Source organism: Catharus ustulatus, chromosome 18, assembly GCF_009819885.2.
Source record: "Catharus ustulatus isolate bCatUst1 chromosome 18, bCatUst1.pri.v2, whole genome shotgun sequence".
Classification (NCBI taxonomy): Eukaryota; Metazoa; Chordata; class Aves; order Passeriformes; family Turdidae; genus Catharus; species Catharus ustulatus.
The window spans coordinates 12,632,925-12,653,902 of record NC_046238.1 but is presented as its reverse complement, the minus strand read 5'-3'; the positions used below and the strand labels follow the sequence as shown (position 1 = coordinate 12,653,902).

General features: G+C 44.6%; 1 protein-coding gene across 4 annotated transcripts in view; it reads right to left on the bottom strand.

The window, feature by feature from the left end:
• Positions 1 to 20,978, bottom strand: part of MTMR3 (myotubularin related protein 3) — a 73,967-nt gene that overhangs the window by 31,260 nt on the left and 21,729 nt on the right. For all 4 annotated transcript variants that reach the window (XM_033075688.2, XM_033075687.2, XM_042779828.1 and 1 more), the window contains 5 exons: positions 11,911 to 11,988; positions 8,023 to 8,096; positions 7,560 to 7,649; positions 5,943 to 6,059; positions 481 to 563 (listed from right to left, as the gene is read on the bottom strand). In XM_033075688.2, coding sequence (XP_032931579.1) covers positions 481 to 563; positions 5,943 to 6,059; positions 7,560 to 7,649; positions 8,023 to 8,096; positions 11,911 to 11,988 — 442 coding nt within the window. The remainder of the gene's footprint in view (positions 1 to 480; positions 564 to 5,942; positions 6,060 to 7,559; positions 7,650 to 8,022; positions 8,097 to 11,910; positions 11,989 to 20,978) is intronic.

Sequence of the window (20,978 nt, the reverse complement as noted above, 5' to 3'; positions counted from 1 at the left end):
TCTCTTCATTTATTCCCTCCTTTTCTGTTCCAGGAGGTTACCATGCCTCAAGGATAGTGACTGTACCCTCAGGGGGGTTGAAAATGCAGGCTGGATGAAGCCTCCAAACCTCAAATTTGATTAAACACATTTGCAATGTGTGTATCAGTGGCTTTATCTACTTCTGTACCTACTGACACAGAGATATTGATATATCTGTAATATATTGAAGCAATGTATTATAACTGATTGCAAAGCAGGGACACAGTGAGACTAAAATCAGTTTCAGAATAAAATCAAGATTAGCCATGTGGTCTCAGAGCAAGGTTTGCTGCTGTCCTGAATCAAAACGAGACACACAACCCACCCTGTATAAAAATCAGAAAAAATAAAAAGTTTTGGAGGGAAATCAAGTAAGAAACCCCATTTCCTTGAACCATCCCAGCTGCCCATGGCACCTGGAAAGGAAATTTCCCCCCTTTAACACTGAGCCTCTCCTACCTTATAACCTTGCAGTCCTTGCAAGTCAAGTGAAGCTGGAATATATCCCGGCACTCCACACTCTCAATGAGCTGCAATGGAACCTGCAATTAAACACATCCCATTATTTCATTGAAGCAGCAGGAAAAGCAACTTCTTTGCATATCTCCCAAGGATTTATTGTAGGCTGCAATGTTTATGAAATGAATGTTCATGAAATCTGAAGAGAGGGAAACAAAGGAATCCATGTGGAATTACTTCAGCAGCTCTGGAGTTTGGGACCAGGTATTCATATTCCAGCTCCAGACATGTGCAGACCAAAAGCCTTAGGGGATCCCATGGGAGCAGCTGAGAAGGCTGCAGGAAAGGCAGCAGACACCCCAGCTCCCCTCTCATGGAAGTAGTTTTCTTTCTTATAGGTCCAAATTTAGGACTCTTCATACATTTTTAGCTGATGGTATTGAACAAGAACTGCTAAGCAAGATCCCCTTAACAGATTGCTGCAGTCTGGATGATTTCCTATGGCAATATCCAATATTTCCTCCTCAGGGAAAAACCCTTTGGCCTGTTTAGATCAACACTTGTAATGGAAACACTGAGTTTAGAGTGATAATGCAGAATCTTTGCCAGCTGAAGTGCAGTTATAGACACTGTATTGGTCAGGCAACACATGAGAGCACATGCAAGTACTTTTAAGGATGAGAAAATCCACAAGATAAAAATATTAACTTTAAATATTATTTTTGGAACCTTACCTGAGATGGGTAAATGTACACTATTGCCTTAAGTGAAGTCCTAAATAACTGTCTAAATTTAGCTAATACCTGTAATACCTGTGAAGCACAAATCTGAATTGTTTAGTAGATTATATGGACATTGCACAAGGCAATAAAACCTCTACTATCCTTTAGCAACATTCAAATACTCTGATTTTTGCCAACACAGGACTAAAATCCAGCAGTTTAAGATGTGGCTGAAGAGCCAGGGCTTCTCCACATGCTTGGGCAAGTTCTTGAAAGTCACCTCCAATCAAAGCTCCAGGATAAGGAATCAAGACAGCATCTTCTCAGGCACCACAAAACTTAAAAAGTACCTCATTTTGGTGGAATGAAAAAAGGAAATGAACTAAAAACCAGCAGGCAAAATACAAACCAGTCTCAAAAATACAAACCAAGGGAAAACCTCCGAGCAGGGAGATGTCTGGAGCAAGCTCAGGGGAAATGCTGTGCCCAGGAGAGGGATGAGAACTCTGCTGGCTGGGGAAGGGAGGCACAGCTCGGGCAGCACCTCACACAGAGCCCAGAGCTCACAGCCCCCAGATACAACAAACAGGGAGTTTTTAATGCTCAGCCTCCCCCTTGTACATGTCAGACGACAACCAGAGGCAGCTCTGGAGCCACCAACCTCCCCCTGCTGTGCCCAGCAAGGCTGGGACAGAGGAGTCACTCTGCTCCTTCTCTTGTAACTGGACAGGAAATGACACAAAATCCATGGACAGGACTTGGCAAGAGGGTGTCTGACTCCACAGCCCAGTAGTTTGGGTTTTCAAATCTGGATTTGAAATAAAGCTGGAACTTGAATTTCTGTCCCTGTTTTCAGCACTGGTTGAGATCTGTGACAGAATCAGTGATGTGAAGGGGGCAGGAAATGAGAAATCCCTCCTGTGAGAGCCCCTCTGTGCCTCCCTAGGCTCAAACTGACTGTGGGTGACTCCAGCAAAGCAGCACAGGACTGAAGAGCAGCAGCACAGACCTCATTCCTTCCAAGCCTTCTCCTGCTTGACCCCAGACTGCCAGGCAGGTAAATGGTCAGAGTTTTGTCTGATCAATGGACAGGAATGGAGTTCAGACTGGAGAATCTTCCAGTCTGTCCTCCACACAGACCCACTCGTAATTGCCAGCAGGATTTTCTCCATGGGAAGGGCAGTCAGGCAGCGGCAGGAGCTGCCCAGGAGCTTTGGAGTACCCATCCCTGGGGGTGTCCAAGGAAGGACTGGATCTGGCACTCAGTGCTCCAGGCTGGGGACAAGGTGGGGATTGTGCAGAGGATGGACTCCATAGCCTGGGAGGGCTTTTCCAACTTAAATGATTCTGGAATAACTTTTTTAAATCTACTGAATTCAATGACACTGACATGGAAAGTAAGGTATCTTTCCCAGCTGAGTAAAGATTTCAGACTTGCTTTTTGAGTCCAGGGCTGCTTTGTCTGTTATCTTTTTATTCCCCAAGCCCTGTTTTATTCTGTTTTTCCCCATGTTCATCTTCATTTAAGCAGTTCTTCCCCTCTTCCCTCCTCCTGGCATTCTGCTTGTGGCTCTTCTTCCTTCTGTCTGCACTCTAACGACAAAATAATTCCTCTCCTCCTGTGTTATTTTTAATTTCCTTCTTCCAAAGCCCCTCCTTGCTTCCTGCCCTTTCCCTGTGCCCTCTGCTCCCCAGCCATCCATTCCCCTCTGACAGCCCACCAGTGATTCCCTCACAATCTGCAGCTTTTTCTTCAGGACAACCTTCCCATTAATCTCTTTAATTTTCCTTCCCAGTCATAAAAATCTGTCCTCTGGTCCTGTGGTGTTTTCAATCTCCTTCCTGGCCATTATTCTTCTCCCAGCAAAGCTCTGTGGAATTATCTCCCATCATTCCCTCCCTCCCTCCCTGATAACCTTCCCTTCCCACTGCACATCCTTCAGGCTGCTGCCAGTCCGACACCCAGAGCCCGTTCCTGGAAGAGCCATCAATTCTATCTGCAGGCACTTCCCTCTAATAATGGCATGGAAACCAGGCAGGGAGAAGCAATCATTTTTGCTTTTATAAGAATAAACATGCATTGTTATCTGAGGCAAATTACATCCCATTATAGGGAGTACAGGAGCATCCTGCTCTTGCAGTATCTCTCTACTGTCTCTTATTTGAAATTATCTAATTTTAAATAACAGCAACCTTCCACAACTCCAACTTTTTATTTTTGAGGGGTTTTTAAAATTATTTTGATGACTGGAACTGTCTGTTATCTAAGAGCAGTACAAGATATATTTAGAGAATTACAGCTCTGTAGTTACAAAAAGCACAAGTTACATCTTCAGTGCAATCCCCCCACAGCCCAATCCATGCCCACAATTCCCAGTGGGATACAGTGGATCATGGCCAGGCTGCTGCAAGCACCAGTGACCCTGCTACAGACCCTCTCCAGGACCTCCTGGGGCACCTGGGAGCTGGAACTGGGATTTCCTCCTTGCTTTCCCAGCTCAGAGCTGGGGTAATGCCAGGGTTGTGGTGCAGGCTGGTGGCTGTAACAAGCACAAGGCCAGGACTGGGTGTCCTGGAGCGTGGGATGAGGTGGCACATGGAGGCACTGAGGGTGCAAGGACAGCTCTGAAGGGCTCCAGGGAGGAGGGAGCTGAATCCCCCCCGGGCTCCTGGAACCCACAAGGAATCTCTGAAGCAGATTTTTCTTTTAATTACAGCTGATGACACTTTGGGTTTGTCTTGGAGGCCACCTCTGAGTCCCCTCTTGTCTCACAATTGTTGTGCTCTGAGTGTGAAGAATCTGGGCAGCATGGCCTGAGGACAAGACAAGGATTATGCCACTCTCCAGCAGGGATGAACCACAACAGCCATAGACATGAGGAATATTGCAATCTAACCATTTTTCCAAGCAAGGGAGAACTCACACTAAAACTCACCTCCTCATCAAAGCCCACCCCCATGACTCTTCTTTGGTACTGTGTCCAAAATCCACCATTGGAAAGAGATTACATGCAATCCATGCTTCTACAAACTCCACTAAAATGTTAATTCTCCCATCAATGCAATTAGCTTACAGGGAGGAAAGTGATTAAACAGAAACACTCAGCAGCTGCAAAGTCTGACATTTTCTTAAGGAATCAATAGAGTTGGGCCTGGGAACCAAACCTCCCCTGTGCACCAAGAGATCCCTGTTGAGTCTGCACTTTTATCCAGTGGATAAATGTAAGTCAACACCCCTGAATGTCATAATCCCCCCAATTTATGCATGGTCTGTGGGACCTTTTGTTTTTGCATTTGAAACACCATGTTCCTATTAGCACTGAGATCTAGGAAATTATCCATGGGAAAGATCTCCACACACAGCCCTTTTCTGCACTGTTGCAATGGGAACATTGACAATTTTGAATGGATTTATTTCCCAGCCCAGGTGATCTGGAGCTCTGTGCTGCTCACTGAGGTGTCACAGCACCATTTTCACAGCCAGGGAATTGTAACCAAATAAGAGGGAAAAGCCACACCCCAGGAATGAAGAATTTCATACAGGTATTTGCTGAACAGCTGTGGTGGCATAAAAACAAGGAAAGAATCAAGATGAACTCAATCAAAAAGCACTCAGTGAAGATTTGAGTTAGAAAATCACCATCTGATCAAGAATTTTGGTCAACAATACCCAAAAGGATTACAAGTGCCAATATTAAAAATTCAAATACAGTTCTTCATTACTGAAGAATGTTTTATCTTTAAAGACATCCCAAGCCCTCCCTGCCTTGGATTTCAGTGGAGTTCATAGGAAGTTATTAGGCATATATATGGTTACAAAGAATGATTTATATACTACTCTACCTCATACTCTGATTATTTCTAGTTAATGATGCTGATGATAATGAGATATCACACAGAATGAGAAGGCAGAACACTGTATGTGAAAGTCAGGGAAGAAAAATTACCATGAGAATATTGACAAGCTTCTGTGGACTCTTCCCTGAACACTACCAAGGAAGGTGATTTGAGAAAACATCAATTCTTGCTATGCTCAAAAATACTGAATTGAAAATCCCTATAAAGCAATATCCCTAATTATCTTAAGGACAGGAAGTGCAGTTCATGCTCTAATGGCTTCTCTAATAATTGATGGCTTCTCCATCATTCCCTGGCATTCCTCAGGACACTCTTGACTTCCAGCTGGTGGGACTGGTCAGTGTGAGCACCACAGCACTGCCCAGGACTGTCCAACACCACTTCACTGTCTGGTACCACAGCAGGTGCAGGTGGAACCATTTTAAGGAATGGACACTTGGAATAAAACTCCCTAAAGAAATGCATTGAAGGTGAGGTCCCATTCCTGACCTGCTACATCAAAGACTGCACTCAAACCACTTCTGGCACAGGACTTCAGCAGCTGGACCCACTCCCACCTTCTGGAGCTCCAAGCAAGGCACAAATCAGGTTTAGGTGCTCCAAAAGCCCCTTGGAACTTGGACAACTCCTCCCCACTGAGCTTGGGACAACAAGTGGCTCACACAGCCAGCTGTGAAGGTTAAAGGATGTGACATTTCCTTATGACATCTGATTTTCAGAGCTGCTGAGTCACCTTTTGCTGCCTAAATACATATTTACTGTCCACAAGAAATCTATCTGAACATCAGAAAAAGATTTTTCATCCTTAAAAAGGGGGGATCACTGTACTCTTATCTAAATTCTGTTATTTCCATTGAGATCAGAACATCTAGAAGCACTTACATTCACAACAGATTCTTTGAATTTGATGTGGAGCCTGTAGTTGGAAAGGGCAATGATGGCATCCTCTGCTCGTCCCACGTACTCTGTGCTCTCCCCATGAAGCTCAATGAACGGCACCTGCAGCAAGGCAGCAAAAATCTGATTACAGAGACCATTTCCCAAAAGTCTGCCCCTCCTGCAGCACAAGAAATCGAACAAAGCCTGCTGAGAATTGAGCCCTGTTATTGCTGCTAAGGAGGAACATCAGGTAAGGTTGGCTCAGAGGTTAATTGCAGCCTTTTTTTGAAACGATCCCTTATTTTATGTTACTTTTCCTCAGTGGTAAGTGCCTGATCAGGAAAAGCAATGAATTTTTATGAAAAATATCCTCACATTTTGGCAAGGAGGCTGACAAAGCCCTTGATTTATGCCCTCACTCCTTACTTAATGGAGAGTGGCATTTCCATAATGTTATTAAATTTATCGTAAAGTAGGCACAACATCCAGGATGAATAATGCTCCCTGCTCTTTCCCCACTATTCACCCAGCAAGCCCAGGTAACCAGCCTAGGCTGCATCCCTAAATGCTACAAAGCTGAGCTTGAACAAATCAGGCTTTTTGCTCCCTGTTTCTCACAGTAAATATGAAAATCCACAAGCTTCATAAAGTCAGAAACCTGCAGTTCATTACATCACACATGGAAATTGTCACTGGTTAATTAAAAACGTGACATAAGTCCAGTTTAGCTGAGCTGGGTGGAAAGTGTAAATGCTCAACTTGAAAGTCATCTGGTTTTACACCAAAGTAGCTTGAATCAAATAAAAATACTTTATATAACAGTGAAACTCTTCAGTTGATGCAAGAGTGTCTACATGGAGAGCCAGGCTGGGAGAGCTGGGGGTGCTCACCTGGAGAGGAGAAGGCTCCAGGGAGAGCTCAGAGCCCCTGCCAGGGCCTAAAGGGGCTCCAGGAGAGCTGGAGAGGGACTGGGGACAAGGGATGGAGGGACAGGACACAGGGAATGGCTTCCACTGCCAGAGGGCAGGGATGGATGGGATATTGGGAAGGAGTTGTTCCCTGGGAGGGTGGGCAGGCCCTGGCACAGAGTGCCCAGAGAAGCTGTGGCTGCCCCTGGATCCCTGGGGGTGTCCAAGGCCAGGTTGGACATTGGGATTGGAGCAGCCGGGGACAGTGGAAGGTGTCCCTGCCCATGGCAGCATGGGATGGCACTGGATGGGCTTTAAAGTCCTTTCCAACCCAAACTATTCCATGATTCTATGAAGAAATTTTAAAATATCTGCTTTTATGCAACAGAAGATTTTGGCTTCACAATAACCAGATGTAAAGGCAGTGTTTAATCAGCTTAATGCTTCTTTTTCAAAACAACAGAGTTCTAAACTATGGAATAAAACCTGACCCTTGGAATTAGTGCACAGATAGCAGTGATATTTTTCAGACACTTGAAGGAATTTCTTGTAATAGAATGCCCATGTTCTCTGTCCTACCAACAGCACAGCAGTATTTAAGAGGAAAACAAGTTTCTGTGCTAACTGTGAATTAAAATTCTAGAGGAGAGGCCAGAGAATCCATAACCAACTGGAGGCAGTGTGATTTGAACAGGAGCAGTGTGGTGATTACCTGAAGGTTCTCATCCTCTCGGATCAGCTGCTTCCTGGGAAAAATCTGATTAGCCTGGATGCATTCAAGGCTGTGCTGAGTCTCCTCATCCTGAGGAACAAAGTGTGACAGTCACCTGCAGCACTGGCACCTGCTGCCACCTTCCCCAACCATCCACAGCCAAGGAAAAGCTCCCACAGGATGAAGTGTCCAGAGAATTCCAGGAGCAGTAACTCCCTGAAGTTTCCAAACTCTCCAACACAGCTCCTCAGACAACAAATTCAGTAATAGCAACGGCTTCCCTTCCTACAGCCTGATTAATAAAGTCATTAAAAGCTGGAAGATTTATAGCAGCATTAGGCAAAAAGCATTAGCACTCTGTCTAAAACTCAACAACCCCACATGTAAACATTAATTCCCCAATGTTTTTCCCATTTTAAACTCTTCTGCTCTGTCACAGACCCTCCAAAGCCCCTTTGCTCACCATGACAGGCCCTGGGCAGGAGGAGGAATCCTCGTCTTTACTTGCAATACTTTGAGCTCTTCGCTTATTAAAATCTAGAAAATCAAGAAAGTATAGTGATGAAATGAGATTCATTTTCTTTTGGCAAATAAATTAACTTTTAAAGACTGTGAATGTAACTGTTAGAAAACTGAGAGCAAACAGTAATTATGAAAAGACGAAATCCATTGAAGCTCCATCTCCTGAGAGCCAAAATTATTTCAAAATGTGTCTGGTTCCTTCTGTTCATCCTGAAAAATTACCTTTGGATGTGCTGCTGGGAGAACACCTGTGTGAAAGCAGCAATTAGATCAGTGTTTATATAATTTAAATTAAAACATGTTCATCTTTCTGGATCCCCCGGAATTCTCTCCCAAGTTGTTTGCAGATGGTGAATCAGAAATCTGTGGGTTACAAATCCAAAGGGATTGTTGGGATCCTTTAGGCTGATCTGGAGTGGAACCACAGTCTTTGGATACTCCTGGAACAAGCTTGTTTCAGCTCTGGCTTATGAACTGGAATACTTACTGGGATAAAAATCCTCATTTCACACATATGGCTCATTTTGGATATCCATGGATAGACCAAAATATCCATTTTCCTGCACTGACCTTTCCAGGAGTTCCAGACCACTACACTGGGGACTTGCTCTCTCCACTATCCAACAACCCCACAAACTTTGATCATCTGGGGATATTAACACACCCTTGAGGTTTATGCAAATCACCCAATTAGGAACCTAATGCCTGAAGTGAATACAGGAGTTACAGTTTGGGTTTGAGATCAATTTTACACTCAGCTTTTTAAATCCAGGTAGGTTCTTCCCTTTTCTGCTCAACAGGGATTCACTCAGGTATTTATGGGGTTTGCAGACTCTGGCACACAAAACTTACAAATGAAAATACATCACACGAGTGCAGTCAGTTCACATCCAAAGTTCAGAACTCACATTACTTCTAAATATATTTCAAATTATCAGTATTGAGGCTGACAGAGAAAACCTCTTCAATCCATCAGCTTCTAGCACTGCAGGGAGCCCTAAACACATCCATGGTATGGAATATTGACAGAGGGCAAAGGAGCAGCAGCTGCACATCAGGTATCTTCAATATGTGTGTTTGTAAATATATTTACATAAAAGGGAGAAATGATGAGAAGAATCGAGCTCAAACTGCCATGGATTCACTAAAAATTAATGCAAGAAGTAGATACAAAATCCTGGGACACCCAGAGAGGGACTTGGGAGAAGGGATGGAGGGACAGGACACAGGGAATGGCTTCCACTGCCAGAGGGCAGGGCTGGATGGGATATTGGGAAGGAATTGTTCCCTGGGAGGGTGGGCAGGGCTGGCACAGGGTGCCCAGAGAAGCTGTGGCTGCCCCTGGATCCCCGGAGGTGTTCCAGGCCAGGTTGGACACTGGGATTGGAGCAGCCTGGGACAGTGGGAGGTGTCCTTGCCATGGCAGGGCCCTTCAAACCCAACCCATTCCAGGACTGTATGATATAAATATACCTTGTTATTTCAAAGAACTCCTTCGGCTTCACACACAATTATCAAAGAAATACCAATTTAATTTTAAAAATTTGCTTTATTACAAAGTTGAAGCTTGCTTAGTATCTCTGAGGAAAGTTTTAATTTAATAGGCACTATGCTGGAAAAAATTCTTTCATACTTCAGTTTGATTAGACATATATAATTTATAACTGTATTGTATAACTACCTACACATTAATAAAACCAGCATTAGCCTAGAAAATTGGTTTTTTAAAAAATATCTTACAACTGTGCTCCCAAAACCCAGCATAAACCTCCAGCAGAGACTTCCCAAAGTACCAAGTTTCAGCCTAACTCCTGCATTCAGTGCAGAACAGTTTCTACTGTGACAGTGTGGCTTTTTCCATGTGAGAATCTTCCTTTTTAAGGTGAATTTTGGGAAAGCTGTGTGGAAAAAAAAATCTGCCTGTTTCAGTTTGGATCAAGATTATCAGATCCAAAGGGTGATGCTGCCAAGATAAATGGTACAAGAAGTTATAGGACTGGTTCTAAAGCAAACACTTTGCTCTGGATGCTGCTGGGCATCAGTGAAACGCTTCAGTGACTTCCCTGCCACCAAAGGAGGGCTGAAAATTGCTGACAGAAATAACAAAAAGGCTGAATTGTTACAATGAGGCTCTCTGAGCTGATGGACAATGAATACTTGGAGAGAAATCATTCCTTTCCCATCATGTCCATGAGCTGATCCCACTCCCTCCAGCAGCTCAAGGGCACTGGGCTGAGCAAAAGGCAAAGGGAGCAGCTCTGGGAGCAGGGATGCACCACACACTGCCCAAACCACACCTGAATCCACATTTCTCTCTGTCCCAAAGCTTCCCAACCCATTTCCAGTTCACCAAACTCTTTCCACGGGAACAGAAGGAAGATCCCAGTGTCTGCTGACACCTCATAAGGGCATTTCTGGCTTTAGAAGCCTTGGAAGTAAGAACATTCCTCATCTCATCAACCCCACCAAGCACTCCTGAACCCCTCCACTGTGCTGCCCCAAGGGACAGCTGGGGACAAAGCCAGCCCAGCACCAAGTGCTGCACAAACCCATCCTCAGGTTAATCCACACCTCTTCTAGGACTGCAGAATGGAAGGAGAATTCTCATTTTGTTCAACTGCAGCTCTGTCCTGACAGTAAAAGCCATTTTCCAGAAGTGAAATGGAAAGGTATAAACACAGCTCAGATAAAAAAGCCTGGCCAGGAAAACAGCCTTAAATTCACACTCCTCCTTATCAACAGGATCACATAAAAATAGCAGCCAGCTTACACACAGAGCAGTGAAACTTGGTTTTACTGGCACAAATATTGGGTTTGGTCAGGACTGAGGCCAAAAAAAGGTGATGTTATCAATTCACTGTCTGCCCTTTTACCTGCAATTCCGTGTGCATTAAATTATGTCAAAGAAGAGAATGGTCTTGTTAATTCTCCATCCTTCTGCTCTGCTTAAAAGGATAAATGATGAGCAAAGGTTGTAACCTCAGACTCTGTTCAGCCTCCATGGGAACATCTTAATTACCTTTTGTTTCAGATGTGCCTTCTGGTTTAAATTATGTACATAATTAAGAGTAGCAATAACCATCTGTTTGCCAGTGATTCTAAACAAAAAAGATCAGCTAAATAAAGGATTATTTAAATTCACATATATTTAAATGCAGTTGGACTTCCAGAAAGGAAAAGGAAAAACTGGAGGGGAAAAAAGTGAAAAGGAAGAATCCAAGCATTTCACCTTGTTCCCTTACCTTCCCCATCCAAATTGAATTCCATTTATTTTAATACCAAAAGCAGACTGAGCTGGCCCCTGAGCAGTTTACATACCGAGGCACAGTTGCCCTCTGAGTTTGGAATTCAAATCTTTTGGCAAAGGAAGATTAAAAAATTTGAGAATTGAACATTCAGGAATGTGCTGTACCTTGAGCAAAAGATGCTTCTGTTGCAAACTGAAACCACTTCTCCCCCTTTGGCAGGTGGAAGGGAATTTCTGAGATAAGGATAAACACTCAGTTTCCCCTGTTTCAGTCCCTGACAGGAAGGTTTCTCCTCTTTCCTGACACCACAGGCTGAAGGGACTCAGTAACTTCCAGCAGGATTTACTGGGAGAGCAGCTGACAACGTGGATATTTGCACATTATTCAGGAACAGGAGCAGGACAAAAAATTGTGTTTGAAACTTGAGCACAGCTAAGAGTCAAGAACCCTCTTTTTCAATAATTAAAGGCTACAAACTCCAACTCTGTGAAATAGTAATTTTTGTGTAAGACCTTGGAAAACATTTTAATTAATAGAATAATCAATGATGAGCACAGAATCCACAAACATGCAACTCTTACCTAAGTAAGAGAGAATAAACAGTCCTCTCTTGTCCCAGAAAGTTCCAACTGTTCTTTTCTGACACTTCACATTGGCAGCTGCAAACACAAAGACAACACTTTAAAACATGAACTTCTCTTGAAAAAACCACTTCTGAACCAGCAGCCTAGACAGGACACTCCACTGTGAGGGGAGTCTGGATTAATTCAAGAGGAAAAAGAGAAAGTCTGAGTGTCTTATAGTTTTAACAAAGCTTAACATGCCCAGAGAGGGAATTCCAGGACTGGATTCCCATGGACACATGGGATAAGGCCTCTTTTCTGGCCACAAAGCAATTCAGAATTTCATAAATGAGTGAACAAAGCCTAAATTACTTCACAATATGAGCTACAGGAGGAAGTTTTCTAGAAGATTCAACTGGATTTATACTGATCTTCACAGCAGGTTTAATTTTACACCGCAGTTGGCATTTCTGGCCCCAAGAAAGCCAGTGAAGAGCCCCAAACAGTGATTGCTGTCCCTGTGCTTTGGTGTCATGGCACAAAAATCCCAGGGATCAGCAATGTTCACAAGACCACTCCTGCCAAGCCCTTTTTCTGGATTTTCACGTGCTGTACAAACACTTATTGCATCAAAAATGAGATGTTGTGCCAGAAATATACATTTGTCAAAAATTACATGGAGAAAATATCTGATCTGCTTCATTCCTACAGTCACTCCAACAGGGCCAACAGAAGGCATCTGTGGCATCAGAAGGACATAAAGTTTAATGCTAAAATCTAAAATACCCAAATCCTAAAATTAAAAGTTCCAGACTAACCTAACTGTTCCTAAAGCACACAAGCAGCCAAACTGATGGGACACCACTCCCTTGTATCCAAAGATTTGCTCTTCACATAAACTTGGATACTCTCCCAGTAGCACACTGCATCTGGATGTGCCTGGAAAGTCTGATTTCTCCACCATATAATCCTGCTGCTGGAAATAGTTTGCTTGTACTTTGATGTGCCACAACTACTGATAATTTTCACATTCTGGTAGATGAAATAAAATATTTTTGTATTTTGCGTTCATTGTGTCCTTTAGTTTATGACTTATGACAGAGAAAGTAAGTCATACACAGAAAAAGGAGATACAATTTTAGGACTGACGGAGCAGAAAAAAAATAGTTTACGAAGTTGTGCATCAAAAATTGTGCATTTCAAAGAGCTGTGTGCCAGGCCCAGCATCACCAGCTGGGTGAGGGAGGGGTTGTCCAGCTCTGCTCTCAGGAGGCAATGTCAGAAGGATCTAACGCTGCTGGAGATGGACCAAAGGAGGGGCACGAGGATGGGGAAGGGTCTGGAGGGCCTGAGGGCACTGGGAATGTTCAGCTGGAGCAGAGGAGCCTGAGGAGAGACTGCTCAGGGGCTGCAGCTCCTCCCGAGGCAGCTCTGATCTCAGCTGTGGGACAGGGACAGGACCAGGGAACAGCTGGAGCTGGGCCAGGGCAGGCTCAGGCTGGAGCTCAGGGAAAGGTTCTTCCCTCCCCCAGAGGGTGCTGGCACTGCCCAGGCTCAGGCTGGAGCTCAGGGAAAGGTTCTTCCCTCCCCCAGAGGGTGCTGGCACTGCCCAGGCTCCCCAGGGAATGGGCACAGCCCCGAGGCTGCCAGAGCTCCAGGAGCGTTTGGACAGCGCTGCCAGGGATGGGCAGGGTGGGATTGTTGGGGGATCTGGGCAGGGACAGGGGCTGGATCCAGGATCCCTGTGGGTCCCTTCCCATGAAGGGTTTCATGATTCTAAGATTCTAACACAAGCTGAGATGCACCAGAAGGAATTCCACCACCTCACATGACAGACACTTCAGGGAATCTCACGGAATCTCAGTATTTACACAAGCAGGGAGCTGAGGATGTGCTCTAACAGAAAACCCCTGTGTCAATGCCAGCTGTCCAAAACCTCAGCTAAACTTCCATTTACCATTTCATGAAAGAGTTTCTAAAAGCAACATTACATTACCTGCAACAGAGGTCAACTTTGTTTTTATTTTAAAAAAATCTCTCTCAGCCAACAAGCCAAACAGCAATCCCAGTAACTTTATGGGTTGATAATCAACCCCAGCACCCAGATGGGAATGGGCACAGTTTGACTCTGAGGCACCGGTTTGTGCATGCAACAAGTTCAACTTCACAGCTGCCTGTTGATACAAAGTCACCTTTGAGGGGAATAAGGAGTAAGTTTATTAAATACACAAAAAAAAGCTCTGAAGGCAGACTCTACAATTCTAGAATGACTCCTCAGAGACAGTGTTCTGGCCATGGATTTGCTTTTCAAAAGGCAAGATACACATTTCGGGTGCAGGAGCTGGACTGATTTTGTGTGGTTTCAGTCCAAATGAGGCAGAAAAAAAAAACCTTCACAAAATCTACAAGTTTTTTATTGATTTTAATGAGGCTTGGAAGAAGCCACCAAATCTCAAGAGTTTTATCAAGAAGTTCAAAAACAGGAGAAAAATGTTCCAATATAAGCATTAATAATTCCGCTTTCTTGCTGCCAGAGCTCAGCAAACCCCCCTGACACGCTCATCAGCATTCCTGCTGCAAGGCTGCTGGGCTCTGATAAGAACCTCCAATGTTATCACTTCCTAAGTCAACAACTTCTGCCGAAATAAGGGGGGAAAGCTGCCTGGATGAAGAAATGTTGCTGTGAGTTCTGCTGGCTGTCGCCAAAACACCAGATCCTGATGCGATTTTTTTCTTGGAAGATGTTATGCAGGAGTAGCTGCATTGTGTATCAATCATACAGTGAAACACAAGTAATAACACAGCTGGGAGGGGAAATTCCAAAGAATGGTCTTCAAATTGTAAAACTCTCATCCCTGGTCATACCCCAACCCCTGCAATTCCAAGGACTACCCCATCAAAGTCAGCCCTACTCTGAGTAGTGATGGACTACAGGAACTACAAAATCTAAATTATCTGAGCCTGTGACAGTGTTTTTCTTGACATTTATTTTAATAAAACATTGGCAAATAGCTAGGAAAAGCACTCTGGAGAAGTTTCAATCAACGTGTTTGTTTAATTAGGTGATTGGAAAGTTGACTCTACAGTTTCTTTGCTGAAAGGCTCTATCAGCCAAAGCAGGAGAGTCATGATTTGATAAGCATGGAAATGGCACAAGGGAAAAATAACTGGGGAGAAAAACAGAACCAGATTTTCTCTAGCTGCCAGTTATTCTCATAAAGATGTAAACAAACACAACCAAATGAAGCTCTTTTCCTGCTAACTGACTATTTTGAAGAAGTGTTTTCCCCTCCTTTTGCCAAAATGCAGCATTTCCACAGCGGTTGTGCCACACCATGTCCCAACCTACCATTATGCAAGTGTGGTTTTTGATGTGAAGTTCTGCATTCCTGTTTACATTTACAACTTCCCAATATCACTGTCCCCACACAGCCAAGCTCTGCCATGAGAGCACCTTCTCTTGCACAGGGTTACCACACAGTCCCCATTTATTTCATCACCTCTGAGTTTGGCTGCTCACTTCAGCTCACAGGTTGTTCTCTTCCTCCTCCTCTCTCCTTTTTCAGTTCTTCCTGGTGGATTTGAGCTTCCTTTCCCTGCTATTTTTATACAATTCCTAGCGTGCTCAGGAGCAGGAACACAGTGCTGCTATCAGCTGCCCACCAGCTGGGGGATGTGGTCAGAGCTGGAAACCTCAGAGGGATGGGAGCACTGGGAATGCAGCTGCTCCTGAGGCAGGACAGGGCAAGGCTGCTCCTTCACAGAAACTTCTAAACTGCGCACACAGAGAAGGAGGAATGCTGATCCTCAGGGAGGCATTTTCTGGTTTTAGTGCCATGTGTCACAGAACCTTTAAGTTGAAAATGACCTTTAAGGCCACTGATCTGACACCACTGACCCATGTCCCCCAAGGGCCACATTCACAGAGCTGTGGGGACACCAGCACTGCCCTGGGCAGCTGTGCCAGGGCTGGACAATCCTTTCCACGATGAAATGTTCCCTAATATCCACCCTGAGCCTCCCCTGGCCCAGCCTGAGGCCGTTCCCTCTCCTCCTGTCCCTGTTCCCTGGGAGCAGAGCCCGACCCCCCCGGCTGTCCCCTCCTGGCAGGGAGTTGTGCAGAGCCACAAGGTCCCCCCTGAGCCTCCTTTTCTCCAGGTTGAACAACCCCAGCTCTCTCCACCTTGTCCCTGGATGAAATGACATCATTCCAGCTGGATATGAAGGTGTGCACAGAGCAACACTCAAATACCTGACAGGGAGAGCAGAACAGCTACATGGAACATCCCATGTTCCCAGAGCACAGATGGAACTGTCCTGCATCAGAGAATTTGGAAAAGATCTCATTCCACTTTCTGTTCTCTCTGCTTTTATGAGTGAAGAATAAAATTAATTATAAAAATCCAAAGCATCAAAAAAGTTTTGTCAACATCTGTCACTGCACTGACTCATGCACTAATGGCAGGTCAGCATTTGGGCTTCCTTCATCTTCCCACTCAGAAGAGGCATTAATCTGCTTTTAAAGCACTTTGATTAAGCTGATTATCTTTGCATATTTGTTAAAGATCACTTCTCGTACTCTTCAGAAATTAAATGCAGAAGCAACAGTTCAAAGTAAAAGAAAAAAACAAACCAGGAAAGCAGAGCTTGGCATAGGAAGGCAAGAGAAGCATTTCTGGGGATCTGATAGCAACAGATAGTACAGAAAAATTTGATTTTGCATTAAGATCCATTGTTTCCATAAGTGATGTCAAGAATGAAAATAAATATTTAGCTGGGATAACAGCATAATTATTCCAAAAAAAGAGGTTTTTTAGGAAAGTACTCCCAAATATGACTCTACATCAGCATTTTCCTTCACTGATCTCAAAACAACCAAAGTCAAGAGACCACAGCAAGTTTAAAACCAAAATCTACAACAAAATGTCACTTTTTCTTTCAAAATTTCAGGCTCTCTTTTCTTTTAATTTCTCTTTCATTTGGATAAAACCCTAGGATCCAAAGGTTGCAATTATTCCTACATAAGCCAAGATACAATTTACCCATCTTCTGTACCATGTCTATAATTTTCCTTTTATTTCAATTACTCCATATTCCTGTTTTATATACATGACAGAGGAGGAACAGCTCCCAAGGACCAACAGCTACACAGATCAGTCTGAACTGAACTGGAGAAACCCAGAAGAAAAAGAGCTGAATGTGGATTTTAGTACAGAAGCTGACAGGGCAGAGCCAGTGGATTTGTGGAGGTTGTGAGCTGGAAAGGTGACCAGGTGTGCTGGGAAGGGCATTGATGCCAACAGGTAACCAAAAAGCCATGAAACACAGGGCAATACCAGACTGGAGTTAGGAAACAAACAGCAAGGTCAGAACACGCAGCAGAAACTCCCATTTGAAAAGGCATCATGGAGAAAGAAGGGAATAATCTGCTCCTCACAGTTCCCATTTTTTTCCATTAAGGTCCTCACAGCCCATTTGCCATGAGTCACACTCCTGACTCTTTCTGCCTCTCTAGAAGGAAGGCAGCAAACAAGGAGAAGTGGCTGTTAATCAAAGTCTCCACGATTTTACTCATCCTCCCAAAACACTTCTCCTTCCCCCTTCCCTCCTCCAGTCACATCTTGCTGTAGCTCAGACGTTCCTGTAAATGCCTGAGCAGCAGGGAAGGGCAGCAGCCATCCCCAGAGGAGCATCCCACGCTGCCCAGGACAGCTCCTCACCTGCTGGGATTTCCTGACAGCAACACCACAGACACTGACAAGGAATAACAAAAAAGAAATGTTTGAAAATAGGAAGAATCAAGAAGCAAATGTGATTTGAAGGTTCTGCTGGAGTTTCAAGATACACTCCCATGAGACTTTTTTCCCACTCTGAACTTCCTCAGGACAACACAGTCACAGCTCCTCAGTTGACCTCACTGTCACCACACTTGTTCAGGCATAAAGCTTTGAAAATCTCTCTAACAAAATGCCACTGGATGCTTTTGTCATAAGATAACTTCTTTGAAATAGTAAATGCCTGTTATTAATAATCTATTAATGCTCCAAGAAATAGATGCCTAGGTTATTACAAGGTGTTCATAATGGGGACCTTGGTGCCCATAGAGGCCTGGCAATCATGGAATGGTTTGGGTGGGAAGGGACCTGAAAGCTCATCCAGCCCCACCCGCTGCCATGGCAAGGACACCTTCCACTGCCCCAGGCTGCTCCAATCCCTGTCCAACCTGGCCTTGGACACTGCCAGGGATCCAGGGGTAGCCACAGCTTCTCTGGGCACCCTGTGCCAGGGCCTGCCCACCCTCCCAGGGAACAATTCCTTCCCAATATCCCATCCATCCCTGCCCTCTGGCAGTGGGAAGCCATTCCCTGTGTCCTGTCCCTCCACACTCTTCACAAAGCCTTTCTCCAGCACCACTGTGTCACACAGCCCAGGACAGGCAGGACACAAAAGTATGTTTGCTGTTATCAAGGCATCCCTTTCTCTGCTTGCACACATTGCACAATGCAATTATGGGTAAAGCTTTAATCCATTAATTCTTCAATTGCATTGAAAAGAGCTGTCCTGTCACAGAGGCCATGGAAGATCCACACAGCCACCCTCCCTGCCTTCATCGAGGAACGGAAGCCATTGGGAGGCTCCGTGTTCCAGAACTGGCACTGCATCACCTCACACAACTGGCAAAGTTCATATTCCCAACTAACCCAGCACTTGGTAAAATTTTGGCACGCTCCAAAAATGCCTTTTTTGATGTGGTATTAAGGTGGTTTTGTTTTAAAACAGACTCTGCTGCTATTCCCTGAAGCATGGTGAGCCAGCAGAAAGGGTACTGCTCCCATACTCCTCCCAAACAAAACATTCCCCTTCCTAATTTTACACAACTCTGGCATTTCAGACCCATCATGGCATATTCCAACTCCTTGGTACAGGACAAAACTAACCCAGAGAGTACATCATGGAACCACCACTCTACAGTGCTGTAGATGTTGTTTGCTTCCAGAGCAGCACAGCCTGAAAAACTGCAAGACATTTCAGATTTAGAGAATAGCAGGCAGCTTAAGAATCACTTAAGAATCACAGAAAAGACATTTCTTTACAGAACTAATCAATTAGCTCGCTCATCCCTTAGCCTGTTCACTTCTTTGCAAAATATTCAAGTAGTTTCAGTTTGAATGGCAGAGTTTACAGTTCAGACACCAAGCACTCTCCCAAAGCCCTGATCCACTCCAGAGCTGTCAGGCACACATTCTGTACTGAAGGGAACCAAAGGGGCTTTTAGGAGTAATTAATGTATTTCTGCCAGAATCCATGAACCTGAGGATAAAGAGCCCTTCCCTTCAAAGTCTTTTCAATTACCATGGCAGGGGACAAGTATGTTTGATCACAGCATTATTTACAGTACAAAACAGTAATTGATTCAATCCAAGGAAAGCCTTGAGTTCAGGTATTCCCTTATCAGTCCATGCAAAACAATCCTGAACAGAACAAAATAGCCATACTGAAGGAGCTGAGCTAAGTTGAAAGACGGTTTAATTTAGCTACAAGAGACCCCTTTTGATGGAGTGACCCCCTAAATTGCACGTTTCAGGAGCCAATCAAGGATCAGAGTAGCTTTTCTAGGCTCACAAAAAGCTGTTTCCTAAAGAGCAGCCCACATACTTGTTTGGGCATCACCCACGAGGCTGCCAAGACACCAAGAGCACTCACCACTCACCAGGGGCTCCGTGTGTGCAAATACTGCAAGAGTCCAAACTGGAGGAGATAAAGCCAAGTGTGCTTGTCCATGATAAGGGGACCAGCAAGAGCTGTGTCAGGAAACCCCAGCAGATCAAGGGACTGCACAGCACTTTCTGCTGGGTCCTATTTACCCAGCAACTTCCAGGCACACCCCGTATTTACAACAGGGTCCTGCCCTCCCTGCACTTGAGCAGCAACTCCTTCCAGGGAGAACAACCAGGCATTTCTATCAGCCCCCTGCCAGTTCCAGCTTCTCCAAACTTTCAGCAGTTTCCAGTCAAGTCACCTACAGAGGGAGAAGATTCCCAGTGACTGCCTCAGCCAGGCACAGCAGGGAAGAGTTCTGGCTCTCTGCAGGAATTAAGTCACACTCAGGACTCTGACACCTTCTCTTGTTAATTTCTGCATTTAGATCACAAGGAACAAACTGGTTTGGATAATGTACCAGCACACTGCCTCCAACAAACCTGCTGCTCCCTGGCCTTTCCCTGCTCAGCTGATTCACAGAACCATGGAATGGTTTGGGTTGGAAGGGCACTTAAAGCTCATCCAGTTCCATCCCCTGCCATGGGCAGGGACATCTTTCACTATCCCAGGGTGCTCCAAGCTGGCCTTAGAACTCCTCAGTTCATTAAAGCAAAAAGAAAAAGCAGGAAAAGCAAATACTTTCCCTCCCGTAGTTAAATCATCTCAGTATCTTCCAAGTATTAAGACAGTTGTTTATTCCTATCTTTTTCCACTCGTGGAAAGTCACCGTTAATTTCAGAAGCAGGAAATGTAACAGCAAAATCCTACTTTCCATTCACAAGCTGCGCTTAAATAAAGCTGGAGATGGACCTCAACTCAAACAAACAGTAGGCAAAGAAAAAGAATCTTAAAGAGGGTCCTGCCTGTGAAGGCACATGGGAAAGGGACACAGAGGTGTCTGAGTATCCAGCTTTAGTGAGGAGCAGTGAAACTGCATCTCGCCAAGAGCCTCAGCCACCAGGGACTGAAGCAGCACAGCCCTTTGATGTGGGAGGCAGAAGGCCCATGGAGGAGCCTTGCAACTCTAGTGATCGCCTCCAGAAATGTTTTAATGGGCTTCAATTCCCATAGCTGGTTTGGAAGATCAATTACACACATTAGCAGTATCTGCTGTGAAGTACAGAGGTCTTTAATAGAGCAGTTAATTTTGTCACGCTGCACTGTGCATTCCTCCAGAGACACAACAGTGCTGCTTCAGAACAAGTTGACTCTAAGGCATATTTTTCTACTTTTATGAATCTTTAAGCCCAATAGTCCTCCAGCTATCAACTAAATCAAGGTAGATGCTCTGCAATATTCAAATCTTGAATCTGTCAAAGGCAAGA